The 26,929-nt window shown below is 40.5% G+C and overlaps 2 protein-coding genes across 2 annotated transcripts in view; both read left to right on the forward strand.

The window, feature by feature from the left end:
- Positions 1-26,929, forward strand: part of LOC112568586 — a 244,811-nt gene that overhangs the window by 17,346 nt on the left and 200,536 nt on the right. The window lies entirely within an intron of this gene.
- Positions 1,824-11,558, forward strand: LOC112568587. Its single transcript, XM_025245962.1, has 2 exons — positions 1,824-2,377; positions 11,114-11,558. Exons 1-2 carry the CDS (start codon positions 2,266-2,268, stop codon positions 11,458-11,460), a joined length of 459 nt encoding a protein of 152 aa, XP_025101747.1. The 5' UTR covers positions 1,824-2,265; the 3' UTR covers positions 11,461-11,558.

The raw sequence follows: 26,929 nt of genomic DNA on the forward strand, positions 1-26,929 counted from the left end.
TTTTCTCTGCCGGTTTTTTTTGTGTGTGATGCTATTGTTTTTTTTTTTTTGCTTTCTTACTTTTTTTTTGTTTTGTTGCTGTTGGTTTTATTTATTGCTGTAGTTTCTCTTTTCTTCATTCTTACATTCACTGAAATTTTATTTATTTTCGTCTCGCTTCCACTTTATTTTCTTACTTTCCTTTGTCGATTCCGTAATTCTGATAATTCCGTGAAGGGTTCATTATTTTCTTCACTCTATTTCCTTGTCACAGCGGTTATTGCTGCATGATATTTCAACGCTTTTACTTTTTTAAGTTTCATTAATAATACAAACTTCATTTTTTCTGATCACTAAATAAATCAATTACTAGAAAATATAAATATATATGAGTGCGAAAATTTGTTAGAAATTTTGTATCTGTGATTTTGTGTCCCTTTGTGTATGCCGAGAGGTTAAAGCACTGCGTCATGTACTAAATGGCTTAACCGACTTCTTGACCCCACTAGATAAACAGAGGCTAAAGGACACAACCCTGGCAAAAACGGGATATTCAAACGAATCTGGACAAGAATTGCCCCCGATGAAAGTAGCAGCCAGAACTCTGCTTCTCGAGGTGAAACCGTTCCTGGATGTAAGCACCAGCCAGGGAGCGATGCTCGTGTGTTGGCCAAGAGGCGTTTATGATTTCACTGCCTCGTGGGCGATCTTGGGAAAGATAAAGGCGGAGGGTGTAAACCGAGATGTTAGCCGAGGTGTTAACACAATATCTGAGCGAAAGCTTTCAAAGATGAAAGTACTGGGCAAGACACTGTCTCTCTGGGTAAAAGCTTCTCACTGCCAGTGCACCGCCCAGGAAGCATTGTACCCGTCTTCACGACTGTACATCGAGCTGTTGACTGGACGAGGCTCGGATGTGGAGAGGAGACGGGCGCCACTAAGTGAATAAGCCTAAAGCCAGGACTATGAGGGGACAATGCAGAAATACCAACAAGGATCAGTCAGGACTGGAATAACAACGACAGTGAACTCCTCTGGTACAGTCAAGGCAGGGAATAAGATAAATATATTAGATGAGTGGTGAGGACAAGCTGAAGTATGAGTATTACATCAGCGCAGGACTCGACAACGAGCTCAAATGTTGTAAATAGTGGTTTGAAACCAGATGCTGAAGGAAGCCTATCCTTATCTCTCACAAAGACTGTGCCAGACTGTATCTCTTACAGGTGTGACAGCGCCAAATAACATTATTACAACTGTGACAGTGTCAGACTGCATCACTTACAGTAAATATATAGAACATCATCATAATCATCTCCTCTGCTGTATCCATCGTATAATTACACATGTCTCCTTTAAATTATTATAAATAATATATATAAAGAACATATAATATCTACACATAATACTATATAGAGAGCATTAACTGTAATTACATATTCCTCCTTTATGACATTATTATGAATTATCCATTAATTCTAGATCATCAGAACATACTCTATTTTACAAAGAACATAATTCTATACTTCTCTACTATGTTTTTAGTATCACGCACACATTTTTTCCTTTGTAATATAATATAGTATATACTTATCTATTGTATATGCACTTCATTATTTTCGTTTACCTTATTTATAACATTATAGTCTTCTCCCCTAGATATTTAACATAATATATAATTGTCCACTGTATTTACATCATTATAATATACGATACTTTGTGTATCTAAATATTCTTTTAGTTTCACCCGAACTTTCTGTTGTCAGTTGTCATTTTTAGCAAATCCGGATTTAATGATTTAATTAACAAAAATAAGCTTTCCTTTGTTCGGTTGTTTGAACTGACACTAAAGGTGAGTCTGAAATCGATGAAGACACCGCACTTTGATGATTTAATTAATTACCGTTAAGAACGATTACCGTTAGGTAAGGGAAGGAGTCATGAGCAGTGGCAATCAAGCAATGATGAAGTCCATTTCTGTGATCAGCAAGGTTCTGTCCACTTACTGTCCACCAAGTCTCCGACACTCAAGACGCTGGCGTCAACACATCCAGCGGAGCAATACATTTGTTCCCCCGAGTGAGTCCGCCAACAGGGAGAGGGAGAAAAAATGGGGTAAGGGAAGTAACCACATCGACCTTAAGCCACATTTGCCAGCGAGCACGGGGACCGCTCAAGGGAAATAACCCTGACGTATCATCAGGCGGCGTAACTCCCCATGCTGAGAGTTTATCAGGGTGGAAGGCGCTTGAGTGCGGCGATTGGGCTGACAGTTTGTATTTAGCCATGACACGCCTGTCAGGATTAGCCTCTGGCCGGCCGCATGGCTTCCTGATGGACGTGTTAGTCGTGCTAAGTGTTGTCGCCGTCGCTGCTGCAGCAGACGCGCTTAAAAACGGTAAGTCACCTGCCGCTCTCATTGATTTTTGTTAATCATTCCCATAATGACTATCGTCAAGGGTTAATGGTCAACAACCTTAGCTTTCCTCTATTTAAAAAAAAATGTCATTCTTAGCTAGGTGTTGTGGTCCATAATTACTCCAAAATTTTCTGCGATGAATTTATTTTAATATTTTATTGTATATAAAAAAATAATGGAAAATAGTGATTGGTCAGTTAGACCACAAATACCTTTTCCTTTTGAATTTCATCGTGATTTTATTTACCTATACCTTTATTGGTAGTTTATTTTATTGATTTTATTGAGAATACAAAGGTTGAAGAAATATTTTTCTCTTCTCCAATATATTGATTTGTTTTCGTTTTCTTCTTTGGCTTCTCTTTAAAGACATATTTAGAAACATCTGCCTACATTGATTATTATGTGATTTATAGTGTACCGTTGGCTAGACATATTCGAGGGACACGAGCTCAATGTTATATGATAGCTGCCTGAATCTTCTGTCTCTTTAATTGAAATGCCAAACCACATCGATCGTTATAAATTGGGTTTCCATTTCTTGCATCCAGAAGGACCCCCCAACACTTCTCCTTTCCAGTCTCGAAATGTTCTCAGTCTGGTGTAGTCCATCAACCAACAATCTTACCTCTTCCAGGCACTCAGTCAACCGTTACATAAGTACTGAGATACTAAGCTGGTAAAATATATATATAAACCTCCTTTGTCCTTTGTATTCTGAAATAACACAATAAAAAGTCTCCCCGTCCATAGTTTTTATTTTACATTTCCTGAGAGAGGACTGGCCACATTGTCTGGTAACAGAATCGTGTAACAGAACATTATTGAGACTAGAGTCGTTGCAGCTAGGAAAAAACAGAAAAAATTTGTTTTAATTATTTTTCAACAAAGCACTATAATTTTTTTTCATGTATATATATCTAGCTATCTAAAACTTCGTGCTAGTTCACCGAGACTACTTACAAAACAACCTGTTCAAAAACTTTTGTACTTTAAAAATTGTAAGTACAATGAACTTTAAGGAGAGTGTTCTTGAGACACAGCAGAAAGACTAAATAATTTAGAAAAAAGTAGGAATAAGAGAAGGGAGGAGACAATATCATATAAGGCCACAGATATAAACAAGATGCACTGTTTATTGTTTTATCTTCATGCTGTCTACATGGGTTGCAAACCTAAAAAGCACTGAGAGATTTGCCAGAGGCTTACTTCTCTATCAGAGTTTTTTTCGTAATAAAATATTTCACTCGTACCGAATCTTTACTTTCTCTGCTTTTTTCCTGCTTTTCCTGCTGTTTGCATGTCTTTCTGTCTTTCTTTCTCTGTCTGTTTGCAGTGTCTGTTTGTCTGTCTCTGCTTAAATGAATGAATGCTACGAAAGAGCTGAAAGGAGTAGGTCTGTAAGAAAAGAGGAGAAAGGCAAAGAAGGGAAAAAATCGTAGTTCTCTAGGGTTTCGAAAAATGGCGAATAATTTGGAAAATTATATTCTTATCTTTTCAGCTCCTTTCAAAGTAAAGGGCAAGTTGTATCCTATTAAATCATCGGTGCTTCATATCATTTTCGAGATTTTCGGGTTTAAGTTAGCAAAAATATTTAATCTGTAGTCGCATCTCTAAATATCTTTTCCAATCATTTTCTGACATCTATAGTGCTGGATGATTGGATTACTCGTATATCAGAATAATTTAGTTACAGAAGTGAGTCATTTTGAAGATTACCCCCCCCCCCAGAACTAGAAAAATAGGCAAGAAAGCAAAACATGGATGAAGACGTGGAACATAAATCGACAGATGAAAATAAAGCAATTATGTTCATTAAGGGTCTTGGCCTTGTTGACAATGATGCACATAATAATAACATTTTGTTTCACTGTTCTCAGATCAGAACTATGTTTGAAACTTCTTGACTTTATCGTTCTACCCCAGACCTCATTTTATCCCGTGTATTTCCCATCATACCACCCAGTGTCCCCGAGGACGAGATTCCATTTTTCAAGGCGGAAATTTGCTGATTGAAGTATAAAGCCTGTCGCCATATTTAGCCAGACAGCTTTTGAACTCTAACCTTTCCTGTTGTTATGTCTGTGGGGAAAAAATCGACAAAACATTTCATTGTACTTTAGCTGTCCTTATTTTTGTGTTAGCTGGACAGACTATCGTTTTTGTATTTCAAAAGCTGTGTGTTTGCTAGTGTATATTACATTACTCTTTGTTACAAGATTGTGTTAGTGTCTGTTGGTAGCCAGTCTGTGTCATTCAGAATTTCGCTGATGGTCTTAACTGTCATTGTCCTCATCTCAAAGTCATGGCTCTTGACTGTCGCATGATTCCCTTCCTTGATCATAAACATGTTGTGGTTTTTTTCTCATTGCATCATCACTTTGCAACATCGTGTGAAACTATATCTTCTCTGATGGTCTGTCTTCGTCCCAATCACTGACATCATCGCCATCATCAGCACAACATCCAATATCGCCATTTTCCTCAGGTCAACCTTGCAATGAAATCACACAATCGAGGAATTTCTCAAACAGAGAATAAAATCTTTGCTTATCTTTTCAATCACCTTTCTGCAAACAGATGGGTTTTCATTCGTATGGTGTTTGATTACCGAGATCAAGGACTATGAGACAATGACATGCCATCTTTGTAGCGGATGCCGAATCAAGCTGCTAACTATTGTAGAATGAATTCATCTCCCTGATACTCATTGCTTTGATTTTTAATGACTTAATGACATTAGACATCAGGTCTCTTCTCCTGTCCATAAAGGGCAACCACAAACTAGTTCAATCAGCCTGTTCGTCAGATGATCTGAAGACCTGGACTACCCACGAGTCGTCTTGGCGACGAAGTCACGACATTTTAAAATTGAAATTAGCATGCGTATCCCTGGCTTCGTAGTTGTCCTCGGAGATGTGTTCAAGAGCCAAATCCAGGAAGTTAGCTTATTGCATGGAGATTCTTCTGAAATGTTTTTTTTTTTAAAAAAAATTCTGATAACATTTTGAAGACATGGTAGATGGTCTCAAAGAAGTAAAACTATGGGCAAGACTAGTAAAACTAGAGACAATAGGTATTGAAAAATACAGAAGGAATGCACAGTTAAATAAATAATGTGCTTTTATTTCATCATTATGTCAGGTTTATGACTCCATTAATCTTATATTTAAAAGTATAGTTTGTAACACACATTAAACACTGTCAGACATTGTTTCATAATGTATAATTTTGGCGAGTACAAAAAATCCAGCCAATGCTGATTGCAGAAGTTTTTAATATCTAAATCTGATTATTTAAAAATATAATAAAGATTAAAAGCTTTCCGCTGCTTGTATTTTATAGCAGCTGATTGTTCGTGAGGGTTCAGGACCTTTGTGGCGGGTGCTGAGCTCTGCTCGGACACATGCCATCAGGAATATGGAGCATTTCCTTGGCGAGCAGCCGTCAATAAATCTCAGTCTCGCCCGAACCCCGGCATGCTTCGCACAGCCCCAAGACTTATTCGAAAACCGTAAAACGAGAAGCCACAACTCATCGCCGTTCATTTCCTGGCTGTTGTCGACAGCTGATCTGGAAACACGAGTCTTATAGCCCTGACCCAGCTCCACAGTGGGGCACAGGGCAGGGCATCAGTCGCCTGGTACTCCATACAAAAATTATTAAAAACTAGAATTACTCTCGTCAGAAATGGAAGATCCTTGTTTTCATAAAAGAAAGCAATAACACTAAAATAAAGATAAAGATTTAAATGCTCGTGTATACATATATATGAGACGTAAAAATATTTTGGATTCGAAAAACAAGCAAAAAAAAGAAAAAAAAGAAGAAGAAATGTATTGTTATTTATAGGCAGATATTTGCCCTTCCCTCAAAAAAAGTCATTTTTTATTACTTTTACGTAAGAAATAGTTCGAAACTTTTGCATAGACAGAAAGTTTTTTAATGGAAGGATAATATTTACACGGCGGAGTTCAGTTTGAACTGATTTACCTGTTTTGTTCAGTTATTTACAGAAGTTCAGAAAAACTAACCTTTCTGAGATGCATTAGGTTATTACGAGGGATAGAAGTTGGAGCTAAAAATGTAGCTGAGGAGAACATGCAACATCAACCATTAGCACGCTTGGCGTCTGGCCTCTCAGGTTGACGTCCACCTTTCAGCAAGTTCCTGAAGCTTCAACGAGCATGCCAATAGCAGGGGAGACAACCATGTAATTCGTGACGAAAAGCCCCGGATCGATACTCAACGTATAAAAAAAATATACTGCTTGCCATGTTGCTTGGCAAGAAGGTGGAAAATTGTGTAATGAATCTTCATTTCAGAAGCAAAGACCGTCTTGATTTTATTAAATTAAAAATGCACGCATGGAGAAACCTGGTTTCATGGCGGATCACTTCGCTTTTAATTCGTCATTTCTCAACCTTGAGCGAACATTAACTTATTTCCCGGTCTACAAATATCCTCCTTTGACAGCATCTTTTGTTAAGGTCAGGTTTATAGGCTGTATAATTTTTTTTTTCATTGTGTGTGTGGGTGTGCGTGGGTGGGTGGATGAAGAAATGGTTAACATCACCAGAGACTGCTTGACACAGTGGTAATCACCAGAGGTCATCAAAGCAATTTAATATGAGGGTTTTAATGAATTCATCTATTTAAAAATGTGTGTGAGGAAGGTTTAAAATTAGAAAGATGATTGAAATTTAAAAAGAAAAAGAAAGAATTTAATGCCTGACTTATAAAAGAAACTTGATACGTGAGCGAAAGACGGCCCAGAAAGATTTGACATTAAAGACTTGGAGAAAGAGAAAGACGGGAAGAGAAGCAGTGACCTTTGTGTACTTGTCCAGTCTCTTGAGTGCGAGGTACAGGTGGATAGTTCGTGTTGGGGAAGAGGGTGGTACATAAGGACTAATCAACGAGGCAAGGCGCATGCGTGCGATGTCAACGTCTACCCACGGGGACTCCTGAGACACAACCAACCAACCAACCAACCAACCAACCAACAAACAAACCAAACGAACGAACGAACGAACGAACGAACGAACGAACGAACGAACGAACGAACGAACGAACGAACGAACGAACGAACGAACGAACAACAATAACAGCGACAAAACCAACCAAACAAGAAAAAAAAGTTCGTGAAGAATGTCGGGCGCCATTGACGCCATCTCGTGAATGTCCAGCCATCGAGGGGCAGACCACTGCAGCTCGCAAGGTCACACATTGTCATGTCACTTGTTAGCACTGTGGAGGCAGTCTGGGGATAGCCTCCCCTCCTATCGATCCACCCGAGTCTGTGTAGTCAAAGCTGCGATGTTGTTGTCCCTTAATTGAGCTACGGGGATACCTGTCTCCCTTGCACTCAGTCCTGCACAGCAGTTGACAGCACACAAACTCCACCATCGGGCACAGGTGTTGTGATGTTGTTTACCTCTTACATCAGGGAGGGAGGTAGTTGGTGGAGGGGGAGCAGCAGTCATAGTTCTTTAGAGGCTGACAGGATGTAGGGTCAATGTTCGGGCAGAAGATGAAAGACAGACCAGATGTCATCGAAGACAGGTATGGTGAAACCCTGCCGGCCGTGTTGAATGCCCGAAAACGGAGAAAATTAGATAGTAGGTTGCCATGGAAACGACAACACTGTCGGCGCACTATCTTCGGTTAGGAATGAAGGATGTATGGAAAGAGGCGATGGGAGGAATTTATTAGAGCGAAGCAGGGATAGATGAGTAAGCAGTGCTTAATGTCTAATAGTCCTTAGTTATTTCCGACGAGGTGATCTGTGAGACCACAAATAGACAAAATGTGATGAGGTAGGAAAGTACAGTCTCTCTTTCTCACCTCCCCCACCCCGACACACGCACACACATATATTTTATATACACACGGAGGTGTTTCCTGTCAGCTGTACAAGTCAAAGTAAGGCAACGACACATCTGGTTGTTTAGGGGCAGAATGCATGAGAAACCGTTGTCTTTCCTCTAAATAAGTCTAACCTTACACCCTCATTCACCCTGCAAACCTAACGGAAATTTGTATATAGAAAATAGTCACGAATTTTTGGCAACCCCCTCTTTACTTTCCACTTCCCTGTGTGAGGTACTCCTGAGTGTCTCTGTCATTGCATGGAACTTCTCTAGTGATGGCTGACTTTTTATCTCACATAAAAATTACATTCTCAAAATACTCGAAGATTTGACATTCCGGCACAGAATTATGCAATAATGTTAGGAATGTTTTTAGAAAATATTTGTGGAAATGTTGGCAGAAAAGACCCGGTCCGTAAGGCGCCGCTGACCCAAGAGCTATTTCTGTGCATCGCCAGCCTCACGGTGATGGAGGTCGCATACGTCAGCAGCGGCTTGTCTCCCCTCGGCTGCCCGAGCCTTCCTGCTGAGACGCCGGAATCCGGTTGTCGTCGCTGTTCGTGCGGCACGCATCACACGTCACAAGGCCAGGGCACTGCGCATGCGTGCGTGGGTGGCATCAAAACAACGCGAGCAGACGATCGATTTCGGAGAGTGGGCAAGAGGGATGGAGAGAGAGAGAGCGGGAAAGAGGGAATTTTCTGCAGTCGGCGGCGTCTGTCTTTAGAGTGAGTGAAGGGAGGAGTCGGAGACTGGAGAGGAGAGGAAGACATCGATCGAAAACAAGGTGGCGTGAATCCGGCACAGCTGTGCCAGCGACTGTCATAATAATGCTGATGCTGCGGATGCAGGGCTCGAGACACTGAGCTCAGCATCTCGGCGGGAAAACGAGAGTAAGGGAGGGAAGGAGGATGCTGCTGCTGCTGCTGGTGGTCTCGGCGAGTCTCGTGGCCTGCGCGTGTAGGCGCGAGAGGAACTCGGCCTCTGACAAGGGGAGAGCATGCCGGTGGACAGGATAACGACCTTTTGCACTGTCTAGCTTGGCAAGTAGGGGAGAAAATTTTGCTGAGCAAAGACTAGCCTCGTTTTCAAAACTGGGTCGAGTTATCGATCCGTGTTGCGCGCTGCACTGTGGGTAAAGAAAGGAGTGGTTGAAGGGGGCGAGGGGAGGAAAGGGGAGATCATGACAACCAAGGGTCGCACTGGCTTGCGCGTGCTTCGCGTCTTTCACAAATTTTGCGCGGCCGAAAATATTTTTTTTCTTTCCTTAATCTTCTTCTTTGCATTTTTTTTGAAGAGTTGCGTGTGTGGATGTTGCGGGTGTAGGCCTGTTGCTACACCAGGGCAGAGTTTTGCCTCGTTTCTCGTCTAGCTGACTGACCGTTTGTTGAAATATTCGCAAAATTCAATTGAGTTTTGAATAATCGTGATTTGGAAGCTGGCTTTAGGGGAGATGTGGTTGAATAAGTTTATTTGATTAGAATGAGAGGAAAGAATCTTAAGAAAAGTGTGTGAAGGGGAACAATAAGAAGTCAAAGGAGATTAGCGATTTTGAGGTTACTCTTGTTGATTTTAAGTGAAAGCCAAGGTGATGAATGAACAAATTAAGGAGGTCCGTATGAACTGGACACACGATATAACTTGTAAAATGTTTATATATGATCTTTATTTATAAACTTTGTCTATGATGTTTAAGCAGGCAGTAGCCAAATATGAGTTTAATGAAATATGCTACAACTTGGTTTCCAGAAATAGAAAAGCTTTAGGCATGAGTTTTGAACCGGAGACTGCAAAAAGTATAAGGACGCAGACCAGATGTTAGTGATAAATGTGACAACGACAGGAGGACGATATTACAAACTCATGCAACACGACGACGACAGACAAAATGATGATGATGATTATGATGATTATGATGACATGACAGTAATGGTAACGTGTTGATGATGGTAATGCAACAGCAACTCATCTGACAGCAAAAGATGATGATGGTACGATCTGAAGAGCAGGTTCGGGTTTTGTTATCGTCGTGATGATTATGACGGAGCTAGAAAGACGTTGATAATGATGAAAGTGAAAAATTGTGCGCTTTTTAATGACACGGCAAGGTGGGATACTGGCAGAATAACTAATTTCTAAAAGTTGCATGGCTTCCAGCAACAGGGTTTTCTCTGTCTCTCTCTCTCTCTGTGTTGATGGTGAGGGTACAATTATTGCCATTTCAAAAATAAAAACGCAACAAATATGTTTCATATCTGTGGCCTTTAATTGAATCTCCATTAAAGTCGTAGCACCTTCTTTTACCTACAAAAATGAACATTAAAAATAATACAAAATATAAGTAGACGAATCGTATGAAATAAATTAGAAAGAATAAAAAGAAATCTCTTAATTTAACTTAAACTCACTATTTTAAAATAAACCCTGACATTAGAAGGTAAGAAAAAACAGTAATTCCTTAACAAGATTATTTGAGGATACTTTTCTTGACAGTAATCCGGAAAGATGACCGGATAAACGTTTACGCATGTTAGCAAGTAAGCAAATAAAAATCAGACTTTTCTTTGTGTAGACATTTTGTTCTGTGCTGGTCTGTGTCCGAGTTTCTCAATGCATGCTCCCATCTACACTCACATCCTGACCCCCCACGTGCCGACGCATGTACACGCATGAATAGGAAGAAGGCAAGCAAATTTAAAGCGAAGGAGACAGGCAGATGAATTACAATGCGACATCTCTCCTAGTAGACAGACAGACAGACAGACAGACAGACAGACAGACAGACAGACAGACAGGTAGAGAGTGTTCAAGAGTGACCTCCCATTGTTGCCACGGATCCCAGGGCTGAGGGCGCAGGCGTTCCGCGGTTTGGCCACCGTGCAGGAGATCGTCTGCAGCGCCGTGACCCTTGACCCCGGAGAGGACTTGTCCACCATGGCGCTGTACACCGTGCTGGACAGGCACGTGCTGGCTACCGTCATTCCCTGGAAGCACGAGTGCACCACGTCATCAAGCTTCGCCGCTTGCGTCATCGTCAAGGGGGACTCCCACAAGACCACCCTGCACACCCTGGTGCTGGACTTGCACGAGGAGGAGTCTCGACTCTACGGGTGCAACGTGACGGCGGTCAGGACCCCGTGCGGAGACGAGCGCCGTCTCGTGGACACTACTAGTCAAAGGAAGGAGTAAGTACTGGCGCTTTAAATACATTTGTTCCCCCCTATCGTATTAAAAAAAATAATGTTCCGGTTAGAGTTCGTTTTATCAGCCGTTGTCGTTATCTACAAACTTTTGTGCAAACTCCCTGCAAAGGAAGGATTTTCTGGGTATTGATGCGTCTGCCGTTGACCATCAACGGTCGTAATGACCAGATATAAAGTCATTTCGTGAAAAGCACGCTTTGTTCAAGAGGAGATAACTCTTGGCTGCACTTCTTGAGATACCTGCATGAGTACTTGTTCTTTGCATGTAGCGTTTATGAGCGTTCGCGAATGTAAGCCATCATCATTGGCAACGACGTCTGCGACCACTGTGACGTAGAGCTTGAGATTAGTGTCGGAGAAAAATTTGTTATTCAGTTGTCGGCAACAACAGACTACTCGGGTCGTTGAACTAAAGTTGTAAAATACCGGATGTAGAAAAAAAAAAAAAAAAAACACGCGGAAGCTGTCTCGAGGCTGGACTGCTCCCTGACGTCCTGCAGGTTTTGTCGAAGAACAGCTGCATCCTAGTTGATTATTGTCTCTTTTGAAAATAGCTTTCCTATAATTTTGTATCCCTCCAGGGGCAAAAAGGATGCTCGAATATAGCTCAGAGCAGGCCGGATATTTTTTTTAGTTTCCATGGAAACGATTAGAACGTAATATTTCTGTGACAGAGAAAGAAAGCTTTATTAGTCTGTTTGTATTGATACATTGGGGTAAACAAAATCATTATCATTCAGAAATTTCATGGTTATTCGAAGTCCTTTCGAAATAGGGAAAAATGAAGTGTGTACAAAGAGTTCTTTGACTGAAATAACATCCCGCTGTGCAGAGACTGAGGTAAATACTGCGGACATTCACGAAAAAACATTTTCTATAATTAGATGTTTTTGCCTCTTCTCTATTCTGTGTTTCTCTGTTCTGTTTCTCTGCATAAACCAGACCAACAGCAGACGATTGAAAATATTGCCACAACTCACACGAGCATCTTCCTACCCCTCACAGACAAATCCTTACTAAATCACTCAAGGACCACCCTGTAAAACTTCAGCTAGTGTAATACCCGTTCATTCAATCTCTCTCTCCTGTCACACAAAGTTCTTGGTCCTTTTACTATAGTCGGAGACTATCTCAGCTTGTTACTGCCGGAGTAAGTCTTTGAGGAGATTGAGGATTGAGAGTGATGTCCCTTCGCCTAACTGGCTAGAGGTGATTAACTCTCCTCGTCGCTTTTCGTCTTTTCCTGTCAATCTGAGTCAAGTTGTGTGTGTAGTATTGACCTGTGCATCTGTAACACCATTTCATTTATTTAATTTTGTATCTGCTCCATTTTTCTTCTTTTCTACACCATTTTATTTCTACTGCCACGTCAGCGCCATCGTGACATGACGGACATTTTAGTTCTGTGCATCAGCAGTGTCACTTCAGACTGAGTCCTTCTCTACAATTTCTCCAGAAAGTTTTGATGGTGACCTGTCACAACAAGCTTCATGAACAGTAAACACAAGTCTGATAGACTAACTTTGTGCATCTCTCTGAAACTAGTGTGTGACCGTTAGTGTGATGCTCTAACAAGACTTGTCATCATGGAATCTTATTTCTGTCTGCAAAAGTTAAGCCACTCCACCAAAGACTGACAGTTAGCCTTCCATGAAAACAAACATCGTACTAACTCGATCTCAACTACTTTTTAAAAGCAAAACTTTATTCACTTACCGAAGATTTCATTCAATGACGAGCATACAGACCGCATATGTACTGATGGTGATATTTAACATGAATGGCCACACTACGTGGACATGTAATAATCTTGTTTGTTGAGATTGACGTTTATTATTAATATGTTTGTGTGTTTTTCTTTCTCTTATTATTAATTTTTTGTGTGAGACACTTTGAGCCTGCCTTTGTTGGTGGTATAAAGAGCTGTATAAATCAACTTTATTATTTATTATCATTACAACGATATACCGGAAGTAGGTCTGTTTTATGAAATTATCAAAAGGACAAAGTATCATGCTACTCTTGTCGTTCCATTAGTGTCATCTAAGAGCTACATTCTGTAGGACTCTTCTTTACTACAGAGAAGTTGCTGATCCGCAACTTTTGGTCCAACTCTTTTTGAGTTTTTAAGTTTGTATTTGGCTGCGTGAGGTCAGGTATAAGAGCTCACCTACATTCACCCCCATACGACACACCTTTAAACATTGGCTCGTGAGATTTTGCCCACCCAATGAACCTACTTTTGTAACCTTGCGAGAATGGATAGCCTGACCTTTTTGAAGAACCCGGACTTGTTCTTTAAAAGCGGGACAAGGCTTTTTTTTAATAACTTTTACTCACATTCAGGCAACAGGTGAAAAGGACCAGTCGATACCAAGCTGAATCCAGCAGAGGTCTTCACCCGCCGCTTTGATTATTGTCACTGTTGGGCGCGAGGGCTGTCGCTCAGTTCTCTCCCCTGTGGACCTGATCGAGTTTGAAGAGGCCTTTTCTGCTTGATTACTGTCCAGCTAGATCACGTGTGTGGGGGTGATTTATCCTCAGCCCATCCGACGAATCGTTGTATCTCTTTCCGCAATAGAGCAGACATTATTGATGGAGGCTGATGGACTTGCTGCTTGCCAATGGCGTCGGGCTGGGAAGGGATGAAACTTGGGAAGGAAATGGCGGTTGGGTAGTTGGATGTTTTGGGGGGAGGGTGTATCGGATGGGGAGGAGATGTGGAGGACAACAGCGATGTGATGAGGCGATGTGTGATTTTGAATACCCCCCTACCGAAAAAAAAGTGTGAAAGCAGGGGCAGAGGTTAAGGTGATGTTAAGGCCACTTCTTTAAAATTCACCCTTCGCGTTGCGTTGAGGAACATTTGACCTTCACTACGCGAGAGGATTAACCCAGGGGCGGCAACCGTACCCTTGTCTATACGCACCGGCTCGTGAAACCTGCCTGAGGGAAAAAGCGAGAGACCGTCAAGAGAACGGGAGGTTTGGGGTTGGGGTGGGGTGGGGAGAAGGGGTGGTGAGGGGGGAGGTAGAAAGGTGGAGGAGCGAGGAACTGAGGGAAGGGCAGACAAGGCCGAGGGAGGTATGCGTGAGGTCTGCGAGCCTCGCCAAAATGGCTGCGACATTGCGAGAGGCACTGTGGGGACCGCATTTGATTCTGCTCTTCACTTTCATCACCTGCGACATCGGCAAGTTCTAACGGCAGCGGTAAGTAAATGCAGTGCCACACTTGTGTCATTTGTGGGTCACCATCGCTGTGTGCTCTTTGGCTTCCCAATCCGCCCTCTCTTTCTCTCTCTGTGTGTCTCTCTTTCTGTCTTTAAAGAACCTGATTCCAGTCGAGTGGCCTTTTGTCTCTTGCTAAGCTTCCCGAAATGAACTTTTTGAATCTCTTGCACAGGAAGACGGAAAGTCAATTACGCTGCTTTTTGAGAAACGGTCTTTAAACAATCCTGACCTGTTCATCGACATTTTTGTTGTTCTTGTTTAAAGTTTAATTGCAATCGAAATGCTCTGTCGGCTATAAAGACTGCACAGAACATTTTTCAAAGCCAGACTTGTTGAATAAAGAGCAAAGGTCTCAGTGTAGAGGACAGTGTTTATTCATTGTTTTCAATTCTTTAATGGTGTTGTTAGTTTACATTAACTATAAGAATTTAATTTCACATCATATTCCTCAAAAAAGAGTTGATAAGAATATCTGTCCTAGACAACATAATTCATAAACCAAGTTATTTGTCAATTAGGCTGGACGACGAACTGCAATTAAGGTCAACAATGTTTTTAAACCCTTATAACAGATGAGGGTTTTATCGGCATTTAAACACTGGAATGTTTTGTCCCTTTAAAAAATATATTTATTTTTTAAATCGAGAGCTGAAGTTGTGTGATTCTGTCTGATTGTACGATGTCCTTAGAGACAGATGCCGCTTGACATACAGTTTCGGGCGAAAGATTAAACAAGGTATAACTGCTCTTGGGAGTAAAAGCTTCCATCTATCTGTTATTAAGTGACGGTTAAACGAAAGGCCTTTTGTCACTTCGTCAAACCTTCAAAAATAAAATTCATGAAAGTGTAAATTTTATCTCGATGTGGGAACGAAAACAGTTTTTTTCACGAAACGGTCTGTAAAATCTCATCTTAAAATGTATTTTTAAAATCGTTTACGTATTCTTTGACTACTCGACATGTTCATTAACTACAGGGCATATTTAGTAGCAATAGGTGATGTTTATTAAGTGTAGGGGTATGTTTATTAACGATATGGCATGTTTATTAACCACAGAGAATATCAGTAGTTATAGGGGTATATGTTTGAAATGTTTGAAACATCTGAAATGTTTGACACCTGAAATGTTCATTAACTACAGAGAAATGTTTTAAAATATCTTTATTAAATACAGGGCATGTTCAATAAGTAGCTAGGGCATGCAAGCATGTGGATACAAACCTGATGAATATTTATTTCACAGTTTTGGTTTACCCAGGGAATAGAAATTAATGGCAATCAGGTTTTAGCATTTTGACATACACTGCAATGAAACTAGATCGTGAATAACAAGTGCTGTAATCATGTGTAAACTGTGTTAAACATATGAAATCTTATGTGGACCGCGGGATACATAGGAAAGTAAGGGAAAGCGAGGAAAGAAGAAATAATGGGAAGAAAAAAGAATCATAAAAGAAATAAACTAAAAGTTAGAGCCAAGTAATTGCCCACAGCTAGTGTCTTGTGTGTTTTGTCCAAGTAAAAAAACGCTGACATGAAATTTTAATGTGTGACGGTTGTTAAGCCGCCGTTGATAGTTACTTGCAAGAAGCAACCTTATGGCCAGGAACTTTTTCCCATCCCTGTTCCTCCCCTGCCAGGACTTCTTGTCAAAGCCTTCCGCGGGGAAGCCTCCATCTTGGAAGTGGAATGCACGGGCGACATGTTGAGTGCTGACGTTGACGTGTTCCAAATGACGTTGTACACCACAGCGGACAACGAGGTCGTGGCCTACGTCAACCCTCTGAAAAACGAGTGTCTGACGTCACGCAGCTTTCTCCTCCTGCGTCATCGACGAGAAAGACTCGCGGAGGACGAGGCTGAGGTCCCTCGTCATTGACCTCGGGTCGGAGGAGGCGAGGTGGTACGGGTGCAACGTGTCCAGCTCCCAGGCCAGAAGTCCTATCAAGGTGACGTCATGGTCTGTGGTGGTCAAAAGGCTGCGTGAGTAAGAGTTATTGTGACATCACTCATCCAACGCATACTCACTGAGGACGCAAATAATTATTTTCACATCCAAGTGTTTTTTTTTTTGAATTTTTCACATCCAAGAGTTTCTTCCAAGTCTTTTTCATTCCCCTTGTTTATTTAATGTTTATTTCTTTCAAATTTGTCTTTTACTTATGTGAACATTCTATATTTTATAAAATGAACATGAACACTTCCATGAATGATTTCTGTAACGATTAAATGGCATGTTCCGTGTGAATTCCCACAAAAGTCTAGTCTATGAAGAGTCCTCAACTGGACATTGTCAAATTTTGGGTTATATCTGGCAAAATTTTCTATAAGGACATCACGCAGAAAGTTATCAAAAAAAAAAAAAAACAAACAAAAAACAAAAAAACAAAAAATAACAAAAAAACAAAAAAACAACAAAAAAAAAAAAAAAAAACACATGCATGGTCAAGAAGGTCCTTTAAAACTATTCTCTTACTGACAACTTCCATTAACTGATGCGGCCGTGTAACCGCTGCTTCTCCGCTGGATGCCCAAGGAGTCTTGTCGGTACAACGTCGATTTTCCTCGGCCACCGGTTGTCTCCTCTGTTGTCGTGCGCAGCCGTGGTCGATGAGAAAGAAGGGGTGCGATGACATGCGATTAGAGGTAACGTTGCAGAGAACATGTCTCGTGAAACTGATGGCGACAGTTAATCAAAATCTGTATTCATCTTGTTGCTGACTCCGCAGGGCGGGAAGGCGGGTAAATAAAGTGGGTTCGCTTACAACTGTCGTTTTTTGGCGGTCTGTCGTTTATGTCTCGTGTCTGCACGCCACCCGCTTTATGCACGCGCTGAGGACACACACACACACGCATGCATGTACACACAGTGTCAATTCTTGATAAGCAAAGAAAAATAATAAAAGACAGATATAAACAGCGTTTAGAAAGAAATAAAATAGAGAAAAAGAAGATAGGAGGAAGAAATGATGCTCAAAAACGAAGATGAAAAAAATAGTAAAAGACAAAAAAAAAAAAAAAAAATTGAAAAAAAAACCAGAAGATATGAAATATACAGAGAGAGAAAGAGATAGAGGGTGAAATAAATCATATGAAATATGCACTGACGTATTAATAACAGTTTTCAGACACGTCCTGGGGATTTAGCCAATCGCCAAAAAGAAAGAAAGGTCAATAACTTATTACCACATAGTGCAGATAAAACAATTTTTTGCCAGCTAGCCCGGCTACAGAACGATAATTCCTTGCCACACAGTGCAGCTAGAGAACAATTGTTTATCACCAGAGCGAGAGAATCACATTTTTTGCCACACAGTGCAGCTAGATAGAAAGCTTGAGTGGGAGAGAAAATAGTAGGTGAGAAGGACGGACTGAAGGAGAGAGACATGAACAAACAAACAAACAAACAAACAAACAAACAAACAAACAAACAAACAAACAAACAAACAAACAAACAAACAAACAAACAAACAAACAACGTAAGCATTCGCATGACTAACCTGTTCGTCTGAGGTACTGTTGTTCAGGAGTCTCTAACTTACTTATCCTCTCCTGTTGTTATTGTCACGTGCCTCATCATCCGGTTCTTACTGTCCTGTCCACGACATTTTTAAATACAATTTGTTCCATCAAAGACTACTTTCAGGTCATTAAGTGTTATTTGTGTCACCACTATGACCACAAATTCGCCATCTTGTCACTCACAAACACCAGTTTGTCAATACACAAGAGTATTTGTTGTTATTTGTCAATAAACGCCTTCTGTCTTCAATCACAAAAATCCCTTTCAGGGTACCCACCTGTAATAACTGCTTTTTTCAACATAAAGAACCGTTTTTAATGTTACATCCTCCTGAATGGTTTATTTTTATTTATTATTAGGATTATTTCTGTCATAAACCTGACCACGACTGGATGTTTATCCAGGACATCGATTACGATGTTTCTGATATTTCAGTTCTCGGCTACGTTCTCGTGTTTTAGATCGTACATCATCATCATCATTATCATCCTCATCCTCATTCTCCTCATCATCATCATCATCATCATCATGAACTGCGAGTTAACTTTATGCATGTATATATAAAAGGGAGATTTTCACAAGCAGTATACATACAGGCATTATCAATATGACGGGATGATATTTAGAAGACTGTGTAGTGAAGAATATTTCAGAGCGCTAACTTACTTCAATCACATAAATTCGTGTTGGTCTGTAATGAATGTGATGACTGTAGACTGATAAAAGTGCGCTTGCAATAAGGGTGAATATACCGACACTATATTGTGTTTTGGTGAAATGAAGTTCGCGGATCAGTTTATCTATATAGTTATTAATTTTAATTTATTTACAGGACACTATTTTCCATTTTCCACTGGGATTTGTGGAAATATAAGATACAAAAATTAATAAACTTTTATAATATGGACGTATTAATGATGACAGACCTTTTGAAAAAAATCGCTTTTGCAAGTACAAACAGGCAAACGTAACATAATATGTACATAACATATATTCATACTGTTTAAACTCTGTGGAGTTCACTTATTCCTGTTATAGTCAAAACCAACGTGTATTCAACTGACTCGGATAAAACTTTAAACTGTAAAACTCCTAAACATTTTCATTTAGTCCCTTACGCCCAGTTCAAAAAATCGTCTAGAGAAGAACTGTATGCTTTCTGTGCTGTTTGCAGATGCCTTGTAGCATTCGGTTGATGGTTTCCACTTGAAACATCTTGTGTACAACAGATGGAGTTGTACATCATTAATTCCGAAAGACTACAGCTATCCCCGTTACGAAAACAGACGAGCTGATGAGGGCAGTAGCTGATGCATTAAAGACATGAAAATACAAGTCCTGTGACGACGACAACGATGACGACGACGATGATGATGGCGATGATGATGATGATGGTGATGATGATGACGATGATGAAACAGATGATGATGATGATATTTTCTAAATAGGAAGTGAACGGTGAAGTCCCCCCTTGCCAGATTTCCATTTCCAGCGCCAGCCGAGTGGAATCAATGATTGGCCCGTTAGCTTTGCGAGCGATCGAAAAAGCCTCAGCACTATTTCTGGCGACGACCACGACAGTTGTGACTGCCTCCGCTGGCGCAGTGACACAAGGCGAGCAGCCCGACCTTCACCGCCTTTTGATTTCAAACATAATCATACTGCTGATGCATGCATGCATATTCTTTCATAACAATCCTATTTGTATGTTCCTTTACGTACCCGAATGCATACAGAATGACGAAAAATCGAAACAAGCAGCAAACAAAACAAAACAAAACAAAAACAAAACAAACAAACAAACAAAACGTAAACATGTAAACACCAAAGCACCCAAAATCAGTAAGTATATCTATCTCAGCCCCCATCCATTCACATCCAGACCCTCTTATTCATGTGGACACCAACATCAACATCAACAAAATGTCCCAATGTGTACGTCCTAAAGCGTTGCTGTTCCATATCATTGTTTTAAAAGGGAGACTGTCCCACAAGAAAACTCATTTCTCTGGCAGCAGTCTTCACACTTGTGAGCCACAGACTCCTGAGGGACAGGGAGGAGAGAGAGAGAGAGAGAAATGGGTTCCGCGATCGCGCACATGCACTGGACCTTGCAATGGTGCCAGGGAAGTGGGGAAGCGCCTGGCAAGGCTGCTTGGAACCATCGGGTTCTCGAAGCGATTGTCGGGACAGATCGACTCCGTGTCTTTGAACAGTGTTGATGCAGAAACCCAAGCTTGAATTTCAAAAGTGGATATAAAGTTGTGTTTTTGAGAAATCGCTAAGCTGTGGCTTTGAGTGAGTTTACAAGTGTGAGCAACTGAGTGAGCGAACGATTTGGTGTTAGAGGGAAAGTAACTGAGGAATTTGGTAAGTAGGAAAGAAACAAGTCAATAGGTAGTTAAACAGAATGTAAATATATCAGTTCTTCAATTAAAATTAGGAAAAAAGTAGAGTCTTTTAGGCCTATGCTCTCCTATATTTGAGAAGCACCTTCACCTGCAGATTTATCCTACCTCAGAGCGGAAACTGAAGGGAAGCTATAGACCCGATCAGGCCTCGGACCTGTTGAAACAACTTTATTATCTCGTAAACATCGACTACGTGGTGTGATGTGGAGGTCAAACTGTGGCTGTCTATCTCCATGCGATCATCAACAATTCTTCACTTCCATCCATTGAAAAAACCATCCAATCACTCACTGACATGAACAATCCACACACATATTTACATCTTTCCAGTCAACCGGAAATGAAACATCTATCCAACAGTCTGTTTATGCGTATCGATACTGGATGCCATAACGAGAGAAGTAAATGAAAAAAGTTATAACTCATTGTCTTTAACGATGCTGGCAACAAAGTCCTTGAGTGAGTTTTGATAGAACTTCAAGACGCTTTCATCCAACCTCGGAGTGGGTTGGGGATGAAAGGAAAGAGTGTGGCGACATCGTTGCGAGGACATTCACGAGAGTGAGGACCGTTGATGTTGGCTGCAGGTGCTACTTCTTGTAGTGTTGGTGGTTACTCTGACCCAGCGATGTCTTCGTTTTTGATTTCAATGAAAGTGGTGTGTAACATGCAACCGCCATTAAACGGTGTCAGATTGAACACACTCACAAACGCGTTTCCACACACACACACACGCAAACGCTTATTTGTGCTCACAATGATCATTTCTACCCTTCACTAAATGCGAATTTAATATTAATATATTATATATATATAATAAATATTAATTCATTAATAAATGCGTAATAGGATATAATCAGTCAGGGCTATCGTCGTACAATAATGAAGATGTATTTCTTCCCTCACACACCCATTGGCTATTTTATCAACACCTTTTCCAAAATGTCTTCCCTTTTATTTCATGGTCTGCAAAAAAAAGAAAAAAAAAAAAAAACAACAACACAGAGACACAGACACACACACTATGAAATCTTTGGCTCTGTGTGTGTGTGTGTGTGTGAGAAATGAAATCTTTGGCTGGATGGTCGGCATAACCGAATGTAGTGGCGGGCAATAACGGGACGGAACTCGGTCACATGTCTGCCTGAAGACAGTGCCGGAGTAATGAGAGTTGATACCGGACCCGCCAATGCCAGCAGCGCCTGACTCCCAACATGGCCGTCGACGTGCGATCTGCGCGTGCACCGATGAGCCGGGTGCCAGTGATGACAACTCTCTTCATCATCTCCATTTTGTGACGGCTATGTGTGCCACTGGTAAGACCGTGATTGATATTTTTATTTCGGTTCTTTGGTGCTGAATATTTCACAGAACGAAAGTATTTATTATAAAATTTTCTAATGCACTGATTTGACATCGTACGGTATACATTCCGAAATGTAAACTAGAAATAGAAATTAAAGTAAAGGATTTTAATAATGATTTGATTAAATTTTAAGATTACTAAAGTAAAGAAATTTATGTTTTGATGCTGTTGGGATAATGTTTCGGACTCAGCTTATTTTTCGATATTGCTTTTCAGCTTCATTGAGCGAAAATAGAATAATGTAAATTAACTGTTTAGTTCATCAGTGGGCTAAAAATAGATGCTAGTTTAGGAAAAGATTCTTTGTCTTAAACGTGATCGTTCCCTTGTATAGTAGTTTCATAACATAAACAATAGCTATATATATATACACACGATATTTACTGTGACCTCTTTGACACGTGGGCCTCTCACCATCATCGTCGTTGTTGTCGTCGTCGTTTATGTTGATCGTTGATGTGCTGATTTATTTATTTTTTTTTTGTCGTCTCTTGAATATCTTTGTATGACACACAAACGCACGCTCTCTCTCTCCGATATTCACTCCAGAATTACTCTTGAGGTATGTGGGATGTGTTCGTGGTCGTCAAGCTTACCTGCTGTCACTTTCTTTCCTCTGGATGAGATCTTCAGTCATCGCCGCTCTATCATTGACAACAAACTCACTGCAATTGATCCATCAGCAGAGGAGATCGAACTTAGTGCAATTCCACCAGTCTCCTTTCTGATTTTCATCAGCAACTATCAGCATCGCAGGTCGGATTGACAGTTGTAGTCTTGGAAAACTGCTGAAGTTGAATATTCTCATCTACACGCTAGAGCTGAGGTGTTTGCTCAATGGCTGTATGAATTTTATCGACTCTCTTTTCTGTGTTTAACTTGCTTGCTCCAACCACCCGACTGGGAAAACATTTCAACTCCCCAAAGACAGAAATGGATTTGCTTTAGTTGTTCATCACTATCAGATGACCTTCCCATACTTCTTTTCTGTTAAAGGATCAACGAAGAGCGATTGTTTATAATGACTAGATGATACTATTTCCTACAATCTTATTACTATAGTGATACTATTTCCTACAATCACTTTCTAGATGCACGCTTACAAATATACCCATGGACACAATAGGTTGAAAATCGTGACATCAAGTTTGTACGAGTAATTACCAAATTGTTCCAGCTCTTCCATTGGCTGAGGCCTTCTTGACAAAAGACACCTATGTCCATTAGTTCTTTAAAAGAATTCCATTTTTTGGCTGGGTGGTTCAAACTAAGTTAATATATAAAGACAATGTTTTTTACACCAAAAATACTTGATCAGTTTTCGAAACTGGAAGATCGAGAGATTACAGACAACGAAATATAACGACCTTAACGACAATGCCGATGATGGCAGTAAAACGAATTTACCGTTAACGTCTATATTGATGCTGATGGAGATGTTTTTAATAAGTTTTGTTTAAAGTTTTGAAAAAGAAACACATAAAACAAAAAGGAGTTTGTCTGACGTATAAGCAGCTAAAAACATTCTCAGCTGCCACCAATAAACAAGTTCTCATCTCCTGAATGCATTTCCGCAAGATTCTGTCCCTCCTCGTGGCTGACATTTGCAGACTGCCTGGTGATCTGGCATTTTTCCTGCGACTGCTGCTGGGCTTGTAATTGTGTTTGGTCTTTGGTCAAGCCTCGGGGCTCCGAAAATCCATCTGCTAGTTTGACTGCAAAGCGCTCCTTCTTAATACTGTATACGAAGATGACACAAAGTATTTTATGTGCTGGAGAGGGTAGCAGAAGAAAGATAACAAGACCTCTAAATAAAATAAAGGTCTGTGTTTATTGTACGTGGTTCACATTTCCACAAATTATGGCAAATTCGCGAAAAAAGCAGTGTGTAAAGAATAGTTATTGTAATCATCGCATGATGATCAGTCATCTCGAAAAATCAGTCGAAACTAAGTGTTTATCCATTTCTAGACAAAAAAACAAAACAAAAACAAAAACAAAGCAAATAAAACAACTTACAAAGCTCCAACCCTGAGATCAACAGATTCTGAAAGGACATCAGACAGTCATCATGCAGGATGTCCTGCTTGTATTAGCTGATCTTTGAATTACGCATAACAAGAAGGATGTTAGACTGGCTCACTGTGGCAAAGTGACGTTGAGTGAAAAACTAGGAAAACACTTCCAAGGTTCAGCTCTCAGTTTGTCGATCGATCAATCGAACTGTAAGATGTGTTTGGTGCTCATTTGGAAAAAGAAGGGAGAGACAGAAGATAGTAATACAGAGAAAAAGAGCCATGGGTGGAGGAAAGAGAGTGAGAGAAAGAGAGCAAAAAAATTATAAAGTGTTGAGAGAGATAGAAGACAGAGAAAGATCGAAAGAAGAAGAGTGCATGCCCTTCTACTCCAGTCAGCCTCGCTTTCAGTGGCGGCAGGCGCGCTCACCATTGCTGCCAAGTCTCCCTCATCTGTGGCTCGTGGGGATGAAAACGAGTCCAAACATCGTCTCCGTGGTTGAGAGGCTCTTGATGGACTTGTCATTTCTCGCGGCATTGTATTCATCATGCGTCGCCAGCCGACATACGGACGATCAGTTCACAACCAGCTCTCTCTGTCTCTCTCATACACAAGAGTGGATTTGTTTAACCTTCTCTCTCTCAACAGTTAATCTGTCCTGAGGATTCACACACATCTACCACTATTTCAATGCCTCTACAGTATATGTTTTGTCGTCTTATTGTCATCGTCATCTTCTCCTCCATCATATCCCACATATTTATTGATATTGATATTGATAATGATATCATCATCATCACCATCATCATCATCATCATCATTATTCCATATTAATCTATAGATGCCTAACGCCATTCGGTCGCAAGAAAAGAAATCAGCAAGCAGTCAACGAACCAACGAACGAATATTAAGCCACAAAGCGAAAAACCAAACCAAAAAACAAACAAAACAAACAAAACAAAACAACAAAAAACCCCAAAAACCAACCAACCAACCAACCAACCAACCAACCAACCAACCAACCAACCAACCAACCAACCAACCAACCAACCAACCAACCAACCAACCACAAATAGCAACAGCAACAGTAACGGAACGAAAGCAAAGACAAAACAAAATAAAGATGATAATGTACAATTTTCATTTCAATCATCAGGTTTAACAGCAAACTCCTTTTTTGGGATTCCATCCGTAACGGAAGTGACGTGCTCAGGAGACTCTTTGGCGCCTAACACCGATATCTTGACCATGTTTCTCTTCTCGGTTCGCATGAATAAAATCCTCGCCTACGTACACCCTCTCAAAAATGAGTGCCTGACCTCGGAAAGTTTCTCTTCCTGTGAGATTAACATGCGCGAAACGCAGAAAACAAAAGTGAAGACCCTCGTGACGGATTTGAACCAATGGGAGACATCGGAACTTGGCTGTAACGTCTCGTACGCGAAGTCTCGAGAAGCGACGAGAATTGCATCGTGGAGGTTGTCAGTGCAAGCAGGGAGTACGTACTATGGGTAATATGCTGATGTCACATGAGTGTTGTGATGTCTGTATCATGTTGTTGAAATAGATACACACAAGTATTCCTAAAATGTATGAAAGCACGCCGACAGACAAAGAAACAGGTGAACAGATACATAACACACGCGCACACACAGAAAAAGGAATGGATATGAGATTACTGTTTATAAATGTATAAAATATCGTCTGCTATTTTGGCAACACTTCTACGGATTAAACGGTTCATGCATGTGAATTTAGTTTTGATTAACAAACAGTGGGCGTTTATGGGCAAGCCAGGATTAGGCATTTCCTGCGAATAATTCTCGTCTTTGTATTTTTTTACCACCTAGAAAAGCATCTTCCTTTATACCTATAGGATCTCATTCACTTTCAAAAAGACTATTCAAAGCTTTGTTTACTCATTTATCAATTATATATCATTTCTAGTAGTTTGGCAAAGATATACCGCTTTTTGCTGATTTTTACCTGTCCAGGGTGAAACTATGGGATTTAAAACCATTTGATTGACCGTTATTGAGGACCTAGAGTTCGGCGGGACAATGATGTTCTTAAGGGCTTAATTCCTTGTGACTGTTGTTTGTCATATATTTAAACATAGCCCTTGCCATTAAAAAGTATATTTTATGGTAAATATCCATATAGATAAATCTTTACCAGTAATCTACTATGTAAGTGAGACTTACCAGTGAAGTCTTACACATATTTTCTGTTCTAACATTCTGTCTCTTCCTCTCTTTCCTTTTTCATTCTTCCCATTATGATGGTTTTACTGACTATTTTCTGCTGTATTACTTTTCTTCGTCTAAAGGACAACTTTTACTCGTCACTTTTAGCTTCATGTCTGTTGTACCCTGTGTCTCCCATGTACCCTTGTTCTGTCTGTTAGCTGTATGCAGTTATGTTTTCGGTATTATTGAACTGAGAATTTTCGCCAAAGAGCAACTGAAGATCTGGAAAAGGATTTCTGTGGCCAGGACGTGGCGCAAGCAATCAACTCACATCGTTGCCTACATGACAGTTGCTCGGAGAAAACTGATTGGATTTTGAGCAGCTGTCGAGTGACGAGACACGGCGAGATTTCGCCCTGGAGTTTCCCGCCTCTGGCCACTCAAGTCTCTCCTGTAGAGTTTGTTTGCCTCGAGAGCCTTCATCTTGAACTTTGACCTCTCTCCTTTCACTTCGTACTTTTCATTTCCCACCATTTCTTCCCGCATTTCTTTTATCATCTCGTCGTCATCATCGTCGTCGTCGTCGTCGTTGTGGACGTCGGGATAGTTATTGACTGCAATTAGTAAATCAGAATAATAATGATAATGATGATGATGTAAGTATCCCCATTAAAAGTATCAAAGCCGTTCCAAAAAATGAAGAAAAAGGCAATTGCGT

The sequence above is a fragment of the Pomacea canaliculata genome, linkage group LG7 (genome assembly GCF_003073045.1).
Source record: "Pomacea canaliculata isolate SZHN2017 linkage group LG7, ASM307304v1, whole genome shotgun sequence".
NCBI classification, from domain to species: domain Eukaryota; kingdom Metazoa; phylum Mollusca; class Gastropoda; order Architaenioglossa; family Ampullariidae; genus Pomacea; species Pomacea canaliculata.